Source organism: Aegilops tauschii, chromosome 7, assembly GCF_002575655.3.
Source record: "Aegilops tauschii subsp. strangulata cultivar AL8/78 chromosome 7, Aet v6.0, whole genome shotgun sequence".
NCBI lineage: Eukaryota > Viridiplantae > Streptophyta > Magnoliopsida > Poales > Poaceae > Aegilops > Aegilops tauschii.
In genome coordinates this window covers 161778047-161801833 of record NC_053041.3, presented here as the reverse complement: position 1 = coordinate 161801833, position 23787 = coordinate 161778047, and the positions used below count along the sequence as shown (strand labels likewise).

General features: G+C 51.7%; 2 protein-coding genes across 2 annotated transcripts; both read right to left on the bottom strand.

Annotated features, from left to right (window-relative positions):
* Positions 1-1010: 1010 nt before the first annotated feature.
* LOC109765259 (probable L-type lectin-domain containing receptor kinase S.5) lies at positions 1011-17482 on the bottom strand. The gene is made up of 4 exons (XM_020324044.4): positions 17127-17482; positions 3505-11607; positions 2545-3404; positions 1011-2442 (listed from the first exon to the last, which is right to left on the bottom strand). Exons 2-4 carry the CDS (start codon positions 4649-4651, stop codon positions 2398-2400), a joined length of 2052 nt encoding a protein of 683 aa, XP_020179633.1. The 5' UTR covers positions 4652-11607; positions 17127-17482; the 3' UTR covers positions 1011-2397.
* On the bottom strand, positions 17448-21549 carry LOC109765260 (uncharacterized). The gene is made up of 5 exons (XM_020324045.3): positions 21082-21549; positions 19003-19127; positions 18835-18926; positions 17945-18031; positions 17448-17759 (listed from the first exon to the last, which is right to left on the bottom strand). Exons 1-5 carry the CDS (start codon positions 21414-21416, stop codon positions 17643-17645), a joined length of 756 nt encoding a protein of 251 aa, XP_020179634.1. The 5' UTR covers positions 21417-21549; the 3' UTR covers positions 17448-17642.
* Between the last annotated feature and the right edge of the window lie 2238 nt (positions 21550-23787).

The following is a 23787-nucleotide window of genomic DNA, read 5'->3' as shown; positions in this document are numbered from 1 at the left end:
GTGACAGGCTCGTCGGAGTCAGAGAGGAGCCCCGTCTGAAGCATGCTCCCGGCCAGGACCTCGAGCTGCCCCACGGTGGGCGCCAACTGTCGTGGTGGGCACACGGCAGATGCCAAGGGATGGCTAAAGATAGGAGGAGGCTCGAGGGCACTGATGGGCTCCAGAGGCGAGGTCAGCATGACCGAGCGTGGGACGCAAGACATACCCAGGTTCGGGGCTCTCTGGAGAGATAACACCCCTAGTCCTGCCGAGTGTAGTTGATATGAATCAGTACAGGGTTGCTCCTAGAGCTGTATTGAGGAAGAAGGGAAGCTGGCCAGGGCTTAGGCTGCTCCTTCTCCTGGTGTGGCTAGTCTAGTTGATCTGGAGTGTGTTGTGGTTCTCGTAGTGCGTGAGTTGCTTAGTTGCCCGTATGCATGAGGGCTCTTAGGGGGTTTTATAGGCCAACCCACCAGGGGTATAATGGTAATGTTACAAAGCCGTGGGGCCGGATTGTCATCGTCCGGGAAGCCGGTGCTGGGACCCGCCGGGTGTCAGGGCTCGCCGGGTTCTCCGGGCGCGGGCCCGTCGGGTATAGGGACACTGTTCGCCGTCTTGTCGATCGTCAGGGAGTGGCCCAGTCGAGTCCGCTACAGTGGCGCTCCGTTAGGTCGCCGCTTGCTGGCGTCAGCAGTGACGATGGTTGCATTGTTGCCACGCCGGCCCTGGTCAGCGGGTAGGTGGGGCACTGTTGCCACGCCCCGGCTGACCAGAGGCATGGGCGGGGCACTATTGCCTCGGTCTTTAGTAGATGGAGACTCGTCCCATCGTACGGCTGGGATGGGACGGGAGCTGACCCGTGGCCGGGTTGAGGAACGTGCCAAGGGTGAAGCTGGCTTGTTGGGGAAGTCTTGATGTGCCGGGTTCGGCTGTCTTGAGCTGGTCGTTGGGGCCGGGTTGAGGAGTTCGGCCGGGTTGGAGAGTTGGGCCGGGTTGAGGGGCTTGGCCGGGTTGAGCAACCCGGTCAAGCATGTGCCGGGATGAGGGGCAATGCTGGCCCCGTCGTTTTTGAAAAGGATCCGGGTTCCGTTGCCTGCCCGGGGTTCATCCCCCGACAACCTGTGTTGCCACCCCCGCTTGCCAAGGCTGCTACTAGAACGCACGACACACAGGAAGAACTTGTGCCGCATCGTCTTCAACACAACACTCTCTTTGCCAAAAAACAAACCTCCAATTGCAGCCGCCATGTCTTTCTTCATCTCTGTCAGTTCCATGGAAATCTATATGAAGACATGTCCCATGATGACGACGAAAAGACGAACCTTCGCGCCTCACCTAAAAAAGGTGTGCATGACCGCATCGATTCCGCTCTAGATATCCGTAGCATCTTGTGACAAACTACGAATATCTCTGAGAGGAAGAACGGAACTCGACGGCGGTCCAATCGAGGAGGCAGATTTGGTCGATCGACGAGTTGGCGTTAGAAGAATAACAGGGCCAAAACCACCATTATTTTGGTCGATCCAGCAGTCCACACACCGTCGGCCGACTCCCGGCGATCGAAAGGAGTGGGTCAACCTCCGGCCCAGACGAGCCCAAGGTTGAACAGTTCAGGCGCGAGTGCCGCAAGACACACCGGTTTCAGCACCGGCGCCGCAGGGCTTGGCCGCGCCTCTTCCTCTGGCCTCCAGCACCACGTCCGTCGCTTCCTCCACCTCGCCTCACTACCACGCGCCCGGCGAGCAGCCGATCCCGCCCGACGAACTCCTTAAGGAGCCGCCGCCGCCCCGAAGACGAACAGATCTAGCGGCCAGGGTGCAACGGAGCCTCCCACCAACCAAGGAGGGCGCGAGAGGAGGCCTCGTCGCCGCCTACCGCCGCAGTGGCTTTGCCCATGCGGGCCACCAGCAGCGGCGAGGGAGAGATCGACGGAGAGAAGGCCATTGATTGGCTAGGATTCGCCCTCCAGTGTCGCCCGAGCGGACGACACTGGGGCAGTTTCTGTTTGGTCGTCGATCTCCGGATAATGCCGTGCAGAGAGAGCTTTGGCTCAGTGGTTAGGCATGTAGTTGTGCAGCCTAACAACCCGAGTTCAATTCCTAGAATTGATAGGTGATGCACAGGGGTGAAAAAATGGCTTTTTTAAGCACGCGCCTAACGGAACAGTGACATTTCTGAGCAGTGAAAAAATTTAGTGGCAGAATTGAGTAGTGTAGTACAACCGATGACAAAACTGATAAAAACCCAGAAGAAATATCTTGATACTTATTTAAAAAAAATTGAGGACCTTGTTTATATTTTACTCATACTAAAATGACTATACATTCCTAGTTGGTGCGGAGGCAGGGAAGCGAAAATCTCTCCTTTTTTTTCTCTGTCTGTTTTCTATACGAAAGAAAATGAAATTGTTCTGGCAGCTCAGGAAGACCTGGTGGTGCCACGAGATGGCTGAGCTGGTGCTGTCTGGCATATAAAATTGTTGTAAGTAACTGCATAATCAATAAGACTTCTTCATAGTTAAGTGAACCAGAAAACTGAGGCCACGAGAAAAGCAGCAGGACTTACTTCGATCGATGTCCTTGCCTGCCCACTTGTTGTGCCAGCTGATGCCTGGAATACAACAATAGGCAGCTCTTCACTCAGCTGCTCGAGCTCCACCATGGCGGATGAGCCCACCGTACGAAAAATACTTGTTCCTGTTCCACAGGTTGATCCCGGCGTTGATGTGCACAGCCCCTGAGGCGGCCAGACGAACGTCGGCCTCTCCAGAGGGACGTCCGGCGACGGCGCCAGCTTGGTGACCACCCTCACCACTGTCGCCATGCTCGGCCGGTCGGCCGGGTTTGGGTTGGTGCACGCCAAGCCAAGCAGCAGCAGCCGCCTGGCGTCGTCGGCGTCGAACCCGGCAGCCGCGAGCACACCGTCCACGGCGTTGATCAGTTCCCCCTCCCGGTGAAGCTGCCAGACCCAGTCGGACATGATGTTGTCAGACGGGACGTCCCTATGGAGCGCCGGCTTGCCGGTGACGATCTCGAGGACGACCACCCCGAACGCGTAGACGTCCGTCTCCCTCGTGGCCTTGTAGCTGCACGCGTAGTCCGGCGCTATGTAACCCCGTGTCCCGGCGAAGCCGGTGACCGAGTTCCGGTCGAGGCCCACCGCGCGGGCAATGCCGAAGTCGCCCAGGCGGGCGCGGAACGCGGAGTCGAGCAGGACATTGCTCGCCTTGATGTCGCGGTGGAGCACCGCTGGCTCGTACTCGTGGTGGACGTAGTGCAGGCCGGTGGCTATGTCCTTGACGATGTCATATCTCGTCTCCCACTGGAGGAAGCGTGCCCTTGTTGGATGGAACAGATGTTGGTCCAAGCTGCCGTTTGGTATGAGCTCGAATATGAGGAGGGGCACGCCTGAGTGGTAAGACCAGCCTGAAGGGATATGAACAAAATTGTACATTCAGGCGACTTTTACAAGTACCTAAACTGGTTTCAAAAATGGAACTTGGAAGATGGAGTGAGTTGCGCGTACCGACAAGAGGAGCGATGTTCCGGTGGCGCAAACGGTTGACGACGCTGACCTCCTCCATGAAGTCATCGTAGCACCCGTTGTGGTTGCGGGTGAACTTCTTGACGGCCGCCTCCACCTCCGGCCCCCCAACTTCGGGCGCCGCCGGAAGCTTGCATCTGTAGACGGCCCCGAATCCGCCTGCTCCCAGCTGCATGCTGCTATGGAAGTTTTTGGTGGCCTTCTTGATGTCGGCGAAGTCGACGTGCCTTGGCATCCCCGGGAGGTGCTGCATGGACCTGGCCAGCCGCTGCAGGTCCTTGTTCCACCTCCTGTACTTGGACCTGTAGTAGACCGCGAAAGCAGCAGCAGTAATGGCCGTGGCAGCCGCTGATCCGACAACCGAGAGCAGTATGACCAGCCATGACGGCCCTTTGTGCTTCGGACGAACACTTTGCACACTCAGCCCCCAAGGTTTGATATTGCTCAAGATGTTGCTCACACGGTCGCTGAAGAAGCCGATGAAGGCGAAATCGACTTCTTCCATCTTCTTTATATTGACCGGCCCACTGGCAACCAAGTCGGGCCCTTGTTCGGAGCCGACGGGGCCAACGTACACCGCCGCCCTGGATTTGGAGTAGAAGTAGTCGACCCTCACGGCGAGGCTCTGGATCTTGATGGGCGTGACGGTGACATTGAGGCCAACACCCGGCTGGCCTGGGAAGCTCAAGCTCGACCTCAGCGTGCCAATCTCGACGGCAGCAAACTCGTTGCTGCCGATCGTCTTCTCATTGTTGTTAGTTTGGTCAACGCCGTTGATGATGTACCTCGTGCCGACGTTCCTAAGGACATCTGCCGGAAGCATGGCGAATACTACGGTGAAGGAGGCAGGGGAAGAGCCTTGCATGGTGAAGTTTGCGTAGACGGAAGTGGATTCTAGGGAGAAGGAGAACATCACCGGTAAGACGATGAGCCCCATTGAGTTGTTCAACGCAGAGAGACTTTTGTCGAGGAACAGCTCATGGGCTGACCTTTGCATATTTCTGGTGAAAACCATCAGTTGGGAGCTGTTGAAGCCGAGAGAGGACATTGAAAACCCACCATCGCCGGCTGTCGGTGTGGGGCAGAAGAGCAGCAGCAGCGCTGCTATGAGAAACACGCCGGAGAGCATTCTTGGGGTGGGGAAATGGAAAGTTGGCTGAATCTGTGGCTAGTAGTAGTACGCACAAGCTTTGCTTGCAGGGAGGATAATTTATACAGACGGTTTCGTTACGTCCAAAGCTTTTAATCATCCTACATGCATGTGCGGCCAAGCAGCAGTCTCTTTCCCCGTGGTTTCCTCTTCCCTTTATCTACCAGCGGCGCACTTGCTCTTCCGTGGGGAAAAGAGAAAACCCGGCCAGATTCATTGGTCGTGGACTCGTGGTCGTCGTGCTTGGTCCTCGGTCGAGTCTCCCACATGACCCTTAGATTAGAAAATAACTATTGCATCGAGTAGTACTACTGCCTATTTGCAAAAATGCTAGACGTACAGGCTTTTACAGGTTTCTACGGCCTCCTTTCAAACTTTCTAAACACACCCTCCTGATTTCACTGGGGGTGGACCCGTGCCTCTACTAATGACCAATTAAAAACCGCCACAACACCCTGTAAACCCCTCATCCCTGTAACACCCTGTACGTGTAGCAAAGCTCCGAGTCTTTCACGTGGGAGGTGCGCAGGGCACGAAGCGCCAAAGTCTTTCACGTGGGAGGTCGGCACCGAGCGAGTCTCCTTCTCGCCGGCGCTCCCCAAGCTCAGCAGGACTCGGGATGGCCGCACCCGGCGGGCGTCAACAATGGCATTCCGGATCTTCAGAGCATCTCCAGCCGTTCGGGCCCCCAAGGCATCGAAAAAGAGCCGCCTGGGGGCAAACCGGCGCTAGATTGGCTTCTGGGGCGACCTAGCTCCCAGCCACGCCCCCAGGCGCCGCCCCCCAAGTCGCGGCAAATTCAAATTTGGTCATTCCCGCTCACAAAAAAATGCCACAAGTCCGGCGATCAGCGGCCCAGTTCGGCGATCACCTTGCCACAGTTCGGCGATCGGATGAAAAGTTCGGCGTACAAAAAAAAAGGACGCGTGGGCAACGCATCAAACGGCGGGATCGGCCTCCGGCGTCGGCGGAGTCGGCGTGCGCGGGCTTGGCGATGTCGGAGCTGCTTTTGTGCTGGGCGGTGTCGGCGCGGCTTCTGTGCTGCTGGGCGTCGTGGAGGCATCATCGCTCGGGCTTGGTGGCGTCGTCGGCGTGGGCGTGGGAGTTGGCGACGCCGTCGACGGCAGCTGGTTCAGGATGAGGCCGCGCTCCGCCAGGTACCACGCCTTGAGCTGCTCGTCGTTGCTCTGGAGCATGTCCACCCCGCCCATCAAAAAAGCCAGGTCGGTGTTCCTCTTCTTCGTGGCGACGTTGGTCCGGAGTAGGTCGAGCTTGACGGCGCTGTTCGCCATCAACGCCGACGACCGCGCCTCAGTCTTCTCTTCACGCAGGGCGGCCCGGGCCTGTGCGTCGGCGAAGCAATGCTCGGTGGACTCCTGCACTCGCGCGGTAGCCTAGTCGGCGTGTTTCCCCTTCTTGGCCCCTTTGTTGCCTTCGGGGCGCCCGGCGTCGGCGCGTCCGGCTTGTAGGTCTCCTTGGCCTTGGCGAGGGTGCGCCGGACATCCGCCCACTTCTCGCACTTCTCGATCCGCTTGAAGACGTGGAGGTATTTGAATTCTTGGTCGCTGCTGTCCTGGCGATACATGGCGAACATCTGCAGCAGCTGCGCCGAGGAACAAACAGTTGGTGGGCGCGCACGGCGAAAAGAAGTGGGAGACCGGTGTGCCATACCTGATCCTCAATGCTGGTGCCGCTCTCCGGGCGAGCCGCGATCTCCTCGACGATCTCATGCCATTTGTTGCACGCCAACTGGATGAGCCCCCAATGGTTCGCCATTGCCTTCGACCCACGCTGCATGTAGGCGCCTTTGAAGTAGGGGTCGACGAGTGCGCTCGTCGAACTCGGCCTTGATGCGCTCCCAATACGTCTCGATGCTCTGGTTCGTGCCGGTGATCGGGTCGAGCCAGACGACTTTCCACGCTTCGGCGAGACACTCCTGCTCCTTGGACGCCCACTTTGCGTGGCTCGCCGGTCCTGGCCGCCCCCTTCTTCTTCTTGCGTTTCCTCACCGGAGCCGGCGCCGGTTCCTCCTCCTCCTCCTCGCCGTACTCGGGCTCGCCGTCCATGTCGTCGTTGAGGTCCATCGTGTCGTCCTGGGTAATGAACCCGGGGGACGCGGCGGCGGCGGCCGAGCCTGCCGTGATGATGTCGTCCATGTCGGCTTCGGTCGCGTCGATGACGATGAGATGCAACGTGGAAGCTTATGAGAAGGGCAGCGCGCCACGGCGGAGAGGGGGCGTCGGGGAGGACGCGTAGGCCGGCGGTGAGTAGGTGTATGGAGGGTACTGCACGCCGGCGAAGGCGGGCGAGGGCGTGCGCTGGGCCGGGTGACCATGGGGGAAGGTGATGTTGGGGTTGAACCCGCCGTGCGCGTCCCCGTCGGCGTAGCCCGGCGACGGCGTGCAGCCCTAGGGTTGCGGTGACGAAGAGAAGCCGGCCGGAGAACCGACGCTTTGCTGGCTTCAGGGCGCGTATTGGGCGTGGCCGCCGGGTGGATTCAACATCCCCACGCGAGCCGCCTCGGCTTGTTCGGCCGAGCGCTCCGCTTGATCCGCCGACGCCGCAGCCGCGAGCGCCCCGCTGTCCCGGGCCTTCTTGGCGTTGGCCCTGTTCCGTCGGTCGGTGGTGACAGCCTCCCGACGCTGAACTTCCGCCCTTCAGTCGGCGTTGGACATGCCCGGGGGCTTGGACGGTGGCGCCCTCGGCTTCCTCTGCTTCGGCTGGGCGACGACGGTGATCGCAGCCGTCGCGGCGCGGGGGAGCACGTACTTCTTCGGCGGCATGGCGGTCGGCTGGGAGGGGAGGAGGAGGAGATTAGCAGGAGAAATGGAGAGAATGAGAGGGAAGAAACGGCGGGAAAAGACCCTCCTCTCGCCGACAGAGCGGCCCCACGCCCCTTTTTGCTTGTGCAGGCGTCCCAGTGCGCCGGGTTCGGCTCGGATGCGCCGGCTATTATTTCGGCCCAACCCGGCGAAAAACGGGCTCCTGGCAGCGCGGTTGGGCCGATTTTCGCCCGCCGGCGCTAAAAAACGTTTGGGGGGCTGTTGGGAGCGTGGCTGGAGATGCTCTCACTCCACGCTCTTCCGGCTTCGGCGACCGCGTCACCCACATGTTCTGTGCGCTATGATGTGTGGCAGGGGCGGATCTGGGCCCAGGCCCGGGGCATGGCAATTTTTTTAGTTATTATATAGCCATTTTTTCGAATGGGCCGGGGGCTTAGCCCAACACACAGCCGAGGCCCAGGCCACCTACTCCATCTCCACATTCGCATGGCCCAGGAGCGAGGACGCCACCCTGACACCCTAGACACACGCGGCACGCCCTGTGGAGCGAGGCAGCGAGCCAGCCGCCGCCGCCTGCCCTCCGGTCCGGCGCTCCCCTGCTCGGCTGCTCCACCGCTCGCCTGCTCCGCCGGTCCGCCGCTCGCTCGCCCGCCCGCACCCTCCGGCCTCCGCCGCTCGCCCAGCCTGGCCCCGGTCCCCTGCTGCTCCGGTGCTCGCCGCCTCGCCTACTCTGCTCCGGCCAGGCTCCGGCTCTCCTGCTCTCCGCCACGCGGCCTCGGATTCAGGGTGTAAATTGGTAATGGCTGCTGCTACCTGAGTGCCGACCTGCTGTAGATAGAAACTTTAAAGATTGAACATTTTTTATCTGCTATAATGTTTGGATCTGCTACTGCTGCTTATGGTTGTTGGCTTGCTGCTGCTGTCAAACATTTAATCACTTGAATTGTATATAAATGTGAATGTTGCTGCTGCAAGCCATTGATTTGGTATTCTTTTTACTGCATGTACTGTTTATAGTTTTTGTCATCTTTTTTATCTATTTTGCTGTATCTCTAAGCATGGAGTTTAAATTCTAAATTTTTGATGCAATTGAGCCATATTTGAGGTATTCTTTTGAGGTAGCTATAGCTTGATGGACGTTAAGTTTTTCTCTCGCGACGAAATTATTATTTTTTGAGCCCGGGGCTTGCTCCAATCCTGGATCCGCCACTGATGTGTGGCGTCTTGTGCTTGCTAGTCTGCATTAGGTCAAACAAACTTATTGAGTGCAAGAAAAACCAGTTTGGTTGCATAAACGAGAGTTATTCCACACGCGCACGAACCTTAAAGCGTCCTATCAGGATTCTCTCGAATTGGCCGTTTTCAGCGAGCCGGGCTAACTCCAGCACAAAAAGGGGCACGACGTACGCGGTGGTGCAGGAGAGAATCAACATGGAGATGGCAGGAGACCAAAATCCGCCGACGCGTGATGGCGCAAAATCTGGCCACACCCCCATTTACTCACTCATCTCCGGCAACATGACCTGCTTATCCCATTCGCCTTCGTCTCCGTTCGTTTCCCTCGCTCCAACATGGGCGGATCATCGGCTTCGATGGTGGTAAGGACCACACAGCCATGCTTCGCCATTACTTACTGTCACATCAGTTTCACTGGGATGAACCTAGTTGTTTATGTAGCATCACTTATAGTTGTGAGTCAGGCCTAGGTCATGTTGGTCCACAAGAGAGTGGTTCATCGGAGTGATAAATATGTGACCTGTTATGGTCCATTGGTAGCCTGAGATAGGGAGAAGATGGCGAAGAATCTGAACTACGTAGAGGCTATGAACATTCTTACGGGAAAAACGGATCTCGCTCCCGTGCCGCTCCCGAGCGGCACCGGGGCGCCCCAACCCTAGCAGGCCTCGGCTCCCCACCACCTCCTCTCCTCCCCAGCCGCTACCGGCGCGTGCCACCGGGCAAGGCCCGCGCGGTGCCTGCGGCGGTGGGATTTCTCTCTGGCGGCCGGCGGCTCCTCAGCGCTCTGGATCTGCGTGTGGCGGCGGCTGCATGGGGAAAGCTCCTCGGTTCATGGCTGCACGGGGCAACGATGCAGCTCCACTTCCTGCATGGGCGTCCTGCTGCGGTGACTTGATGGTCGGGCGGCACAGCTCTCCCGCGACGGCAAGACTGCCCTCTGCTGGATGGGCGCCTTCGTGCGACGCCGGCTTGTCTCTTCTTGTGGCTTGGCTCCGGCTTGCTGCAGGGCGTGGAGGCAACGAGGTCGCGGGCTCCGGCGACTCTAGATCATGGTCTGTTCATGACCGACCCGGCGTGGTTGCTCAATTCAGATCTGGACGGCTTGGTGGTGGTGATCCAGATTCGATCGGTCGAGTGGGGTGACTGCAGACTGTGTTGCAGTGACCTCTTGCGGCTCCACGGCGACGGTGGTCACCGAGGGATCTTCGGGAGGGTTAATCTCTCTATGTCCAATGGTTGACTTCGGTGGTGAGATGCAAACTATAGATGTCGGCTTGACGCGGAGGAATGGTTGTGCAGTGGCGGCGGTCATTGTATGTAGCTGCTGGGATTACGGAAAAGTGGTGGCGAGAACACTTGAGTGACTTCGAAGGTGGTGCTGTGAGCACCCGGTCGCGAGATCCGGGGTGAAAGCCTAGGTTGACCTGCGCTGGTTATACCTGGCAATGGCGATGTTTTTTTACGTCGTTACCTTGTTGAAGGCATTGCTCGGATATGCTTGCACTGATTCTTCAGGGTGAAAACCAAGATTCAGGCCTTGGTGGTTGGATCCGGTGACGGCAACACTTGAGTGTTGTTCCCTTCTTGAAGGCGTTACTGTTGAAGAACCTCGTCGTCTGTGTGATGTCATGAGATGGTTGGTGTGGATATGGTCGTTGATATAGTTTGCCGATCGTGGATCTGGACGCTTCGGGTTTTTCTTTTACTCGCCTACACATAGCTTTGGTCTTATATGACTTTGCTATCTGGCGTGTTTTTTAGTGTGTGTGTGTGTTGATGTTGGCTGTGTGCATCCTAGCTATGCAGAGGCCGGGTGTGTGCTCTTTGGGTTTGTATCCTCTTGATGCTCCTCTTTGAGCTAATAAAATCCACCCTTTATTAAAAAAATGAACATCCTTCAAATGTGAAAAGAACCTTTTGCCAAGTTACTGGAGACGTTTATGACCAGTGAGTTGCTAAAAGATAGCATCCACACATTTGTGGAAGAGCAAGTAGGAATGCTCCTTCATATTATAGCCTTATATGTCATAATTAAAGGTTCAAAGTTATTCACAACATATTCCGGAGATCAACTAAGACAATTTTCAAGGTATTTCAAGCAAGTATTATATGCGATTGGAGAGCTCGGAGGAGAGATGACCAAGACACCAACTGGGCAAACTTCTACCAAGATTTGCATAGTCCTATATAGTATCCTATTTCAAGGTGAGCATTACTCGTAGTTCATGCCATGACATGCTTGTATTGTTGTAAGCGAGTCATACCGGTTTTCTCATTCCATCACAGGATTGTATGGCGCAATAGATGGTAGTCATGTGACTGCTAGAGTGTTGAGGTCACAAGCTACAACATACAGCCAGAATGTGCTTGACGTTATTGATTTTGATCTAAAGTCCACATATATGTTAGCTGCTTGGGAAGGATCATCCCATAATGCTAACGTTCCCACTGACAGCGTGCCTCAACCTAATGGGATCAATATCCCACGATGGTAAGCTCTACAAGGAGATGCTCGAACGAGTTCTCCTCTAGAAACTATCCTAGGACCGTTGCCGAATTGTTCAATCTCGGACGCTCTACTTTAGAGTTACGGTTGAGAGGCATTTAATGTTTTGAAGAATAAATTTCAGATCCTAAATCAGAAGGCATTTCACTCTTTTCTCGCCCAAGTTAGGCTTGTTCTTGGATGTTGCATTCTCCATGACTTGATCTTGGAATGGAGTTATGACGAACTTGTGCCCAAGGAGGAGGATGTAATGGCTGATGATGAGCATGACCCCGGTCATGGTGTGAAGGCAATAAAGCAGAGCAATGTACGCCAATGGAGATAACACAAGGATCTGAAGGAGAAGCGGAGCAATGAAAGAACAAGGATTGATAACTTCCCCCTAGTTTGGCATCAATGAACTTCCCCTATTGAGTCATATGATGATTGTCAATTTATACTGCAATGCTAGGATGAACTGCCATTTGTTCACTATTTAGGACTGAAACGGTGTTAAGTTCATATTGCATATGCATGGGTAAGATCACCGCTAGTGAGAAAGAAAGGGTAACCACAATATTTACATGTTCACAGCCATAACCAAGAACTACTGCCAACCAAACATCATTGTCATGTGGGGCCAGCCCTATAGGCGTAAGGGACCTGCACGGGCCGGCCCTGCACCTGCCTAAAGATATGTCCTAATTTAATTACAGTCTTTTTAGATTAGGAGTCTGGGTATTAGTTGGAAAGGTTTAGTCCCGAAGAAGGTTACCCTGCCAACACCCAATTGTAATAGGAGTCTTAGTCTGGTCTTGTAATTAGGCTATATATAGCCAGCCCTTGGATCAATAAACGCAAGCAGAATATCCTACAACCTCTCCTCCCTTGCTCCTGCGCCACGGCGCCCCTCCTCACCCCCTTCTCTAACCATAGGCAAGCGAGGGCCTCGCCCTCGTCCTCCTACCAACCACGACTACAACCTGCGCGGCAATCAGCCGGGTCGTGACAACTTGGTATCAGCTTCCTCGTCGATCCCAGCGGCCATGTCTCCGCCACCGCCGCCGGCGCCTCTACCGCAAACCCTAGCAGACCTCGCGACCAAACAGCACGAGGATCATGAGGCCGTGGTCGCCACTTTGAACAGCCTCTCGGAGGAGAACCACACTGCTCGGACAGAGCGCGCCGAGGACCGCGCCACCCTCCAGTCCATCGCCGCGACACTCAAAACCCTCCAGGACCAGCTGGCGGACACGTCACAGCAGCAGCGCACGCAGAACCTGGCCCTCCTTCAGCTGGAAGGCAAGGGCACGCCTCAATTGGGTGGTACCGGGCTCCTGCGGCCCCTAGATGCGCCATCCCATACCGGGGCCTCGGACGATCCAGGGGATAGGGCTCCGCACCTCTACAAGATTGATTTTCCCCTCTTTGACGGGGCCAGCGATCCACGGCTATGGCTGACACGTTGCAATCTCTTCTTCCTCGGGCAGCGAACGCCGGAGTCGGATAAGACTTGGCTCGCCTCATACCACCTCACCGATGTCGCCGCATTATGGTATGGCCACCTCGAGACTAAGCTGGGCCAGCGGCCGTCCTGGACCGAGTTTTAAAAACTGATCGCCAACCACTTCGGACCGCCGACCCGCGCCAACCCCTTTGGCGAGCTGATCTCCACCCGCCGCTCCGGCACCGGGGCAGAATACTCCAAGCGCTTTCTAGAGAATCTCTCTCGGGTGCGCCCCATTGCTGACGACGATGAGCGGGATATCTTCACCAACAACTTGGGCGAGCCTATGAAAACTCAGGTCGAGATGCTGAAACCGGTGACTTTGGACGCAGCTATGGACTTAGCAATCTCCTTTGAGCACCTCAATACTGTCACCAGCACCGTGACCACTCCAGGCCGGCCCAACCGTCCACTCCGCCCCATGGCTGCACCTACTCCGGCCTTGCCGGACTCCTCCAACTCCACGCCCGCACTCGTCTTTAAACGACTCACGCCCGTCGAGATGGATGAACGGCGCGCTAAGGGTCTCTGCTTCAATTGTGACGAGAAGTTCGCGCGGGGCCATCGCTGCAAACGGCTGTTCTATATTCAATCCGCCGACGCCGAAGAGGAGCAGTTTGAGGATTTCCAGGAAGCACAAATCTCACTCTTGGCTGTTACCGGAATTCCCACCAGCGACACAATGCAGGTCACTCTTCGCGTCGGGGACCGTGACTTGGTCGCCTTGCTTGATTCAGGCAGCACTCATAACTTCATCCACGAAGAGTTGGCCACCATCGTCGGGCTGCCTTTCTCCTCCAATTGTCGTTTGGGAGTCACGGTCACTAATGGCGATAAGGTGACCTGTCGGGGACTCCTTCAGCAGGCCGCGATCACCATTGACAAGGAGCGTTTCGTTGTTGATCTGCATGCCATTCCATTGGGCGGGTTCGACATCGTCCTCGGTACACGATTCCTCAAAACTCTTGGGCTAATTCTCTGGGATTTCACTACGAAGTGGATGTCGTTTTGGCACTCGGATCACCGTGTGGAGTGGTCGGGCCTCGGCTCCCTCGGACGTCCTGCCCACCTACACGTGTGCGAAGGCAAGGAACTTCTGGACAGCTTGCTGGCCACTTTCACCGATGTTTTCGCCGATCCACAGGGCCTGCCGCCGCAGCGCGCACATGACCATCATATTCATCTTATTCCTGGGACACCGCCGGTTGCTGTCCGTCCCTACCGCTACCCAACGATTCAAAAAGATGAACTAGAGCACCAATGTTCAGAGATGCTAGCTCGCGGTCTGATCCGTCCTAGTTCTTCTGCATTTTCATCCCCCGTTCTACTCGTCAGAAAGGCCGACGGGACTTGGCGTTTCTGTATCGACTACCGTGGTCTCAACCTTGTCACCATCAAGGACAAGTTTCCAATTCCTGTTGTCGATGAACTTCTGGATGAACTCAAGGGCGCACGCTTTTTCACCAAATTGGATCTCCGGTCGGGTTACCACCAGGTTCGGATGGCCCCTGAGGATATCCACAAGACGGCCTTCCGCACACATGAGGGCCTCTTTGAGTTTGTAGTGATGGCCTTTGGTTTGACAAATGCCCCAGCGATGTTCCAAGCACTCATGAACGACGTCCTCCGTCCCTACCTTCGTCGGTTTGTGCTTGTGTTCTTCGATGATATCTTGATCTACAGCTCGTCCTGGTCGGATCACCTACGTCATGTCAAGCTCGTTTTGGAGGCTATGCGCACACATCAACTGTTTCTCAAGCACTCCAAGTGTTCCTTTGGGGAGGAAATCATGGCTTATCTGGTACATGTCATCTCCGCTGCAGGAGTTGCCATGGACAGCGACAAGGTTCTTGCCGTGGTAGACTGGCCGGTTCCGCGCACCGTCCGCGTTGTGCGTGGTTTCTTAGGACTGGCAGGATACTACCGCAAGTTCATCCGGGATTTTGGCACCATTGCAGCTCCCCTCACGGCACTCCTCAAGAAAGATGGATTTCTTTGGACGCCTGCAGCGACTATTGCCTTTGAAGCCCTCAAGAAAGCTCTTACCACAGCCCCTGTGCTTCAGCTGCCGGATTTTGCTGTTTCATTCATTGTGGAGTGTGATGCATCTGGATTTGGTTTTGGGGCAGTCCTGCATCAAGGTGGCGGCCCCATTGCCTATTTCAGCAAAACCATCGGTCCGCGTCATGCTTCTCTCGCCGCTTATGAGCGGGAGCTCATTGGTCTGGTGCACGCCGTGCGCCACTGGCGGCCCTATCTTTGGGGACGTGCGTTCGTCGTCAAAACTGACCACTACAGCCTAAAGTTTTCGCTGGACCAACGCCTCGCTACCATTCCACAACATCATTGGGTGGGCAAACTGTTGGGGTTCGACTTCACGGTGGAATATAAACCAGGTCGCCAAAACATCGTTGCCGATGCTCTTTCTCGCCGTGATGCTCCTGCCGGCCAGGCACTCGCCATATCCGGGCCTTCTTTTGATCTGTTTGAAGCTCTCCGTCAGGCTGCACACACGGACCCGGCGCTTGTCACTTTCCGGGAACAACTAGAATCTGGTGAGTTAGGACAGCCTTGGGCTCTTGTTGATGGTGTTGTTACCTTCCAACAGCGGGCTTATGTACCACCCGCGTCGCCGCTGCTCGGGGAGGTCCTGGCTGCAGCCCATGATGCGGGCCATGAAGGTATCCAGAAGTCACTTCATCGTCTTCGCCGGGATTTCCATCTGCCGCAAGCAAGGGCCGCACTTCAGCAGTATATTCGTGCTTGTCAGGTTTGTCAACGCAACAAGACGGAGCAGCTTCATCCAGCCGGCTTATTGCAGCCCTTGACAGTGCCCTCTCGTATCTGGGAAGACATCTCCATGGATTTCATTGAGGCACTTCCGAAGGTGGGCGGCAAAAGTGTGATACTGACCGTTGTGGACCGTTTCTCCAAGTATGCGCATTTCATCCCCTTGGCGCATCCGTACACTGCGGAGTCTGTTGCTCAAGCCTTCTTCTCCAACATTGTCCGACTTCATGGGTTTCCCACATCCATCGTTTCGGACAGGGATGTGGTTTTCACTTCGGGCTTTTGGAAGGCTATGTTTGCCGCCGCGGGGACACGCTTGCACATGAGTTCGGCCTTCCATCCGCAGTCTGATGGGCAATCTGAGGCTGTCAATCGCGTCATCACCATGTACCTCCGTTGCATAACTGGGGATCGCCCACGGCAGTGGCTCCAATGGTTGCCTTGGGCAGAGTACTGCTACAACACTTCGTACCACTCAGCGTTGAAGGACACGCCTTTCAAGGTGGTTTATGGACGGGATCCCCCCTCATTCCGGGACTATACGCCGGGCGAGATTCGCAATCAGGCGGTGGAACGGCAGATCGTTGACCGCGATCAGTTCTTACACGACATTCGTGAGCATCTCCTCCAGGCAGCACAACAGTACAAGCATTACTATGATGATAAGCATCGGGCCCTTTCTTTTGATGTTGGAGAGTGGGTTTGGCTCCATCTTCAGCACCGGCCGGCGGCATTCCTTGGAGTAGGCGCCAAAGGGAAATTGGCTCCCAAATATTATGGGCCTTTCAAAGTCCTCGCTAAAATCGATACGGTTGCTTACCGTTTGGAGCTGCCCCCACGCGCCCGCATTCACAATGTTTTCCATGTCGGGGTCCTGAAGAAGTACCATGGCCCACCGCCGGAAGTTCCGCCGATGCTTCCACCTCTGTTTCAGGGTCGAGTACATCCAACCACTGTCCAAGCATTGCATGCTCGTATTGCCCGCGGTATCCAGCATGTGCTCATTCACTGGGAGGGCCAGCCGGCGTCTACTGCTTCATGGGAGGATGTTACAACCTTCCGCGAACGTTATCCAAGCTTCCAGCTCGAGGATGAGTTGTTTCAGAATGGAGGGGGAGATGTCATGTGCGGCCAGCCCTATAGGCGTAAGGGACCTGCACGGGCTGGCCCTGCACCTGCCTAAAGATATGTCCTAGTTTAATTACAGTCTTTTTAGATTAGGAGTCTGGGTATTAATTGGAAAGGTTTAGTCCCGAAGAAGGTTACCCTGCCAACACTCAATTGTAATAGGAGTCTTAGTGTAATAGGAGTCTTAGTCTGGTCTTGTAATTAGGCTATATATAGTCAGCCCTTGGATCAATAAACGCAAGCAGAATATCCTACAACCTCTCCTCCCTTGCTCCTGCGCCACGGCGCCCCTCCTCACCCCCTTCTCCAACCATAGGCAAGCGAGGGCCTCGCCCTCGTCCTCCTACCAACCACGACTACAACCTGCGCGGCAATCAGCCGGGCCGTGACAATCATGCATTGATACAATGCAGTCAATCAAACTATGTGTAAAACATAGTTTTATACATATACTCACCGAGTCGGGCCCAACCGAAGCACATACGCAAATAGCCAAAAAACTATGCGGATAACCAAACACACCTGTAGTGCATCCCATTCAGCCCCGGGAGGAGGGTTTGCCCTGGGATGTCGCGCGGCACTTCCGTCACAATGACGTTGTTTGCGAGGATGTTCCAGTCTTGCAAATATTTACTTGGACGAAAGCCTCCTGCTGTTGGTGCTGGCGGAATCTGTCTTCCGGAATCGGAAGAGCAAGACTAGCCTTGGCTACACTCGCTACACTTGCCCTTGGCTTCCGGAATCTGTTGGAGATAGATACGTCCTGTACAGCTTCTCTTCACTAGAGTGGCAAATTGGCCGTCAGCACTAGATAATGGCTCCAGATAAACACAAGCCCCGACATACCAGCTATTGCCTCCCCACTAGAGTGGCAAACCCTGCTTTATTTAACATAGGGGTAACATATGTACATTGATTTCGTTCCTTGTAGCCTTACACATATAGACAAGGCAGACACGTAAAACAAGCGAAAGCTTCATAATGGTGGACTTACAGGTTACAACAACGACGACAACAGCCACTCGCCAGTAGTATTGATCAATTCGGAGGACGCGTCTTAGAACCAAGTGCCCTTGAAAGCTCTCTAACAAGGACAGACTTCTCCCCGGACTCTCTGTCGCCTTCGTAATGCCATTTTCGGGATGTGCCTTCAGCCTATAATTTCAGTATGTGGAAATGGCATGTCAATTGTGTTACAGGACTTTTTCCACAAAAAAAAATGTGTTATAGGAAACAGAAGAAACCAGAGCAGGACCAATCTGAAGTACAATTGACTCATCAAAGACAAGAGGATCAATACAACAACCAGAAACAAGGGATGGGTTCCGAAGTTTTGTTACCCATTTCCTTAGTGGAGCTATCTGTTCTTTGATCATATCGGCATGTGGTTGCACTGCGTCTTTTCCTTTAGCTCTGACGTCGTCTACCTGAAAGGGGATACCAGTGTTGTTTCAGAGAGGATACTTGCCAATTAGATGTCTGGATTTTCAACTCTTTTTTTTTGTTCAATTGTTATTATCAAGGATATGAACTACTCACAGTTTAATATGTTAACGTCAGCTTATCCAACAATATTCGAAATTGGTTTATAATACGGTCATTGCATCAAGCTAGTACTATAACAGAAAAAGGGAGATTTAACATGTCATTGCATCATTGGAGTGGGGCTCTACTATTTCAAAATTTCGATCTCTTAAATATCATTACGCAGAAGAACCCCTTAACATCCTTAATGTTCTCCCCACCAGTAAATTGGATCTAAACCCATTATCGCTCAAACATGTTTTCCCATTTATTGCAACATGGTAACTGGCAAGCAAGTGATATAACTATTCGAACTGTACTTGGTCAGAGCGCGAACAACAATGATATGCGGGAATAATCAACTTGGCTAATGGTCAGGAATAGGGGGGCAGCGGGGGCTTTCTTGGACAACTATGCCAAATAACTGAGTGATTAACTAAAAGAACGCTGAAATAAGATTAACAGCATAACAGCTAGGATTTGAAGACCACATTTTTGGGGAACAATCAATGAGCAACTGAAGACAGGGAAACAATGAGATTACAAAACTTGAATACAAAACATAAGTCTCAAACAAGACAGGTGAAGATCACCGAACCTAGAATTTTAATTGCAATCTGATATAGCATTTTTTTTCCTTTTTCCTGAAGGTAGGAAGTATATTTACTCTTGTATAGTTCAGTCTAAAGCAAGTTCCATGACTTACTGAATGCAACTGTAGTTTATTCGCCGTATACAACAACACAGCTGTTGCTCCTCCAAACACCAATATAGTGCCAGCAAGAAATGCCTTTCCAACTGCATCAATGAAAAGGTGAGAATAGCAGATCTTGAACAACACTAGAACACAGAATTTTCTGGCAAAATTACATACCCTGTGAGTATCCAGCAATTACAGCCTTCAACTTCTCAGGATCCATGGGAGGAGGGTGCATATCACGCCGCCGCTCATTGGCAGTTGCCGCTGAGTAGTAAGGCTGCTCAGTTGGAAGTTCCCATCTGTAAACAAATTCACGCCAAACACAGAAAAAATATGAAAATGAATCATCAACTTATGTTTTACAACATTAACTTAATTATCTCATAGAATGGCTAGGGCCTAAGAACATAGGAAATGCTCTGCAAGTAACTTTAAATATAAATTCCGTACTACCCTCCACCACTCTAACTTACCAAGGTACTCCCTCCGTCCCAAAATTCTTGTCTTAGATTTGTCTAAATACGGATGTATCAAGTCACGTTTTAGTATTAGATACATCCGTATCTAGACTAATCTAAGACAAGAATTTTGGGACGGAGGGAGTATGGTTCAAGCGCCCATTCTTCATCTGAAAGTAGATCCTCTTTATCCTCCAGTTACGAGCATTCTCCCAGATTTCTTCGCGCCAACAAGAGCCGCTGCCCCCCCCCCCCCCCCCCCCCCACACACACACACACTCACTCACACGCAGAACAACTATATGCTACACCCAGAAGAAATAGTTTTTATTTAAAATTTCGGAAGTAGTACTCCCACTACAAATCTCATGGTACCATTTGCAGCTCTTAGTATGCAGAACTAATTGTTGATCAAACGTTGCAAAGTTTTAATCTTAAACTATGAGTTCATCTTATAAAAATAAATAAATGGAGCAAGTAGCACATAACCTCTTGCTCTAGTATCAAGTTGAGTTCTCTAACCAACTAGTACAAAGGTTGAGCTATCCCATAACGGTTCTGTATCTGGTACAGTATGTGCAAGTACGAAACTGCATTCCTGGATGACTTATAACAAGTGCTTATGCACATGCTAAAAATGACCACTTCAAGCAACCTCTTGTTATGACATTATAGAAAGCAGGCTGCAAATAAAAGAACATTGTCTCAAATTCATGATTTATAACATGGATCTAGTAGTGTAGGTTTGTGATTGGTTTCTTGCTTGACCACAACTATCTAGTGACAGATAATTACATATGAAATTTATAATTGATTTTTCAGTATTATTGACTTGCTCCATGTACATCCCTACCGCTCTAGCTCGGCTCAACATGCTTTAAGTCACTAGAGATTTGTAGCAGATATAGATACAAATTCAGTTAGAAACTTAGAATTAACACCCTTTTGGTTGGGTTGTGGCTTCACTGAAAGCAACTTTGGGTTTTCCTGCTAGAAGCACCTCTTGGCTGCTTCGCTCCCCATTTTTTATATAAAGGGTGTATTTTATTTGCTCAAAATGGAGCATCAAGAGGATAAAAACAACAATGAGCACACCCGGCCTCTGCATAGCTAGGACGCACACAGCCATTACCAAAGTGCCTTGGTGAAAGCTAGGAAGCTAAAGGTAGGAAAAGACTGTTTGGTTGGGCTGCAGCCTTTTTCAGTGGAAAGCCACTCTAGAAGCCAAACCAAATAGGGTTTGGTCAAAATATTGCGAACCTATTTGGAGTAAAGGTTGGGAAGTCCATTGTAATTAGGTTGCACATATCGAAAACATATCAAATTCATCAGGCTGTACATTCTGAAGTGATCCGTGTAAAATTACATAAGCTCAGTGCATTGAGTGAATAGAATCAATTTTAGAACAATTTCCATATGAAAGCACACCCACCGCCTCACATGAGCTCATAAGCATGTTTTCTTTCAATGTGTGTATAAGTCATATACTCCTTCCATCCCACAATATAAGACGTTTCTGCAAGCTATTTTAGCTTGCAAAAATCTTATATTGTGGGACAGAGGGGGTATATATGATTTTCCAGGTACGTCCACACGAACCAACAATTGCTCTCACAGATCAAAAGATGCATCACCCATATACACCAACAGGTAATCGCTTGCTGATCATCCAAGCATGAATGATCGGGTGTACTTTTCCCCAATTCAGAACGTACACATATACGAACAAGCACCCGATTTCAAAGCTACTGTGAGCGAAAAAATTGGAGCAGAACTGAAGGCAGCAGAGCCGCACCTTTTGGGGCCGAAGGTGGCCTGCGGCAGGGCGACGTACGAGCGAAGCGGGTTGAGCACGTCGGGGGACACCCCAGCGGCCTCGGCGCCGCCCTGTGGGAGGGCCCAGCGGGTGGAGCCGTAGAGGGTGGGGTCGGCAGGAGGCGGCGTCGGCCTGATGGGCACGGAGTGGCGGAGGATCTCCGGGAGCACGTCGGGCGACGGAGGCGGGGACGCCGGCCTGGGCCCACGCGCGGACGCGGGGAGCTTCGCCGCGAGGCGCCCGGCGGCGAGCTTGGACTCCTGCAGGAAGTAGGCGCCCTCCTGGGCGGCGAGGCGCCCGGCGAGAAAGCTCATCGGCGGGGGCGGAGGCGGCCGGAGGCTAGCGGCGTTGTTCGGGCGCTGGGTAATTTGATCGAGCAGGTGGTGTGCGGTGCAGTGGTGTGCGGAAAGGTCGGAGGCGGCGAGTTCTTATGTAGACGGCCGTTCATAAGCAGTGACGTGGATGGCAGCGTAGCTACTTGAGCTATACTACTATGTGATTTTACAATGTAGTGAACGTTCATAAACAGAGATTATGAAACCCTCGGCTGTTGCATCATCTCTGTTTTATCTTGGTTGGTTCGAAGGAAATACTCCATCCATTTCATAATCTAGTAAATGTAGATTTTTTTTAAGTCAAACCTCATAAATTTGAGTAAGTCTGTGGAGAAAACTATTAACATCTAGAATGCCAAATATATATCTTTAAATTTGATATAAATAGTTTTCTCTATAAACTCTTTTTACGAATTAGTTTTCTCTATAAACTTGATCAAAGATTGTAAAGTTTGACTTTTCAAAAAATATATACGCACTACATTATGGAACGGAGGGAATATGAAGTAATTCAGGGTATAGTAGTTTGGACTTTCAACGATTGAAACAATATTTTATTTACATATTGTGAACTAAAATTTCAATATTGAAGTTGAGATACAATTTTTCGTATTTATATTTATTAATTATTCTAAATCTCGTCAGAAAAACTGTCTGTATTTTCGATGTCTGAATGTGAAATTTTGAAACACAAAAGATCAGAATTGAAAATTTAAGAAAGATCTAAGTATTGGAAATATGAAATATTGAACCCACAAAAAAAATCGATAATTTTACATCAACGGGCTAATACGGGGTGTTTACGGACCTTTACATAACAAAATCCCCCCCCCCCCCCCCCCCCTATTATCAGTGGGGGGTGAGCCCCCCACGCTGATTTTTATCCAATCAAACTAGCACACGTGAGCAACCCCGTTGATCCCGTAATAATATATCCGTGTGTGTAGCATTGCTCAAAAAGATAGTAAAAGAAATTATGCATCTTCAAATATAACACTAGAGATATAATTTCGATTGCTAAAATATAGACCAAGTAAAAAAACACAATAACAAATATTCATTTGATGTAGTCATTTAAGGGGGAATTTGATGACTTGCCACACCTTTCTTTGCAAAACAACATAATCGCCTAAAATTGGATCCTTCTTGGTTTAAACAACCGCCCAAAATGGAACTTTAGAAATAGTAAGTGATTGTCACAAATAGATCGTTTCATTGGTAAGAATAATTCAAACAATACTAGAAGAATATAATGGCATAGCTCTATGAAACCAAAGAAAATTCATAGGATAAGAGCATACAGTGCATCCTATTTGTAGCAATCAAACCAGCTCAATTTCATGTTCTCTAACTCAAAATCTCTATTTTAAGAAATAAATGAATAGATCAGAGCCCCCCCCCCCCCCCCCCCCCCCAAAAAAAAAACTTCTTGGAAAGCAAGTAAAAGAAGTCGTTTCATCTTGACACCCCCTTCCACAAGGCAGCAGTTCCCTTTCTCTGCCTTGGTCAACAAGTTCATTTCGCCACATCAGTCAGCGATAGCTGCACTCCAACATTTATTATCACAAGGATTAGAGCCGCCAACATCTGTTTATAGCGGTTGCTTTTAAACACTTCTATATGCAAAACAAGCTTCTATAAAGGCCGTCTCTTTTGATAGTACTTCTTCTGTCATAAAATAAGTGTCTCAACTTTGTACTAATTTTAGTATTAGTATAAAGTATAAAATAAGTGTCTCAACTTTGTACTAATTTTAGTATTAGTATAAAGTTGTACTACTCCGTCCCATAATGTAAGATGTTTTTTGACACTACTGCAGTGTTAAAAAACGTCTTAGATTATGGGACGGAGGGAGTACTAAAATTAAGACACTTATTTTTTGGGATGGAGGGAATAGACACAAAACATATCAAATGCTGAGCTACTGTCAGGTCAGCGCAGAGGAACAAGCGGCTTGCACTCCAAGTAGTCAGGATTGAGTAGCTACAAATTTCAGTACTCCCTCTGTTTTTGTATACAAGACCACATCATATATTTATGCTTAATTTTGATTATTAATTTACCAACAAAATGTGAGCTATGTGCCACAAAAAGTATGTCTTTGGATGCACATTTCAAAGAACTTTCTGCTGATATATTTTTTATGACATATAACCCATATTATGAACACCAAAATTATAAGTCAAAGTTAGATAAAAAAATTGAAGTGACCTTGTATACAAAAATAGAGGGAGTAACACTTTTACCAACACTCACAGTCAGGTGGCCGGCTATTATTATGCAGGCTTAGTTTGACAATTGGATACCGAGTAGCATATCTGTTGTGAATACCAATTTAAATTTCATTGCG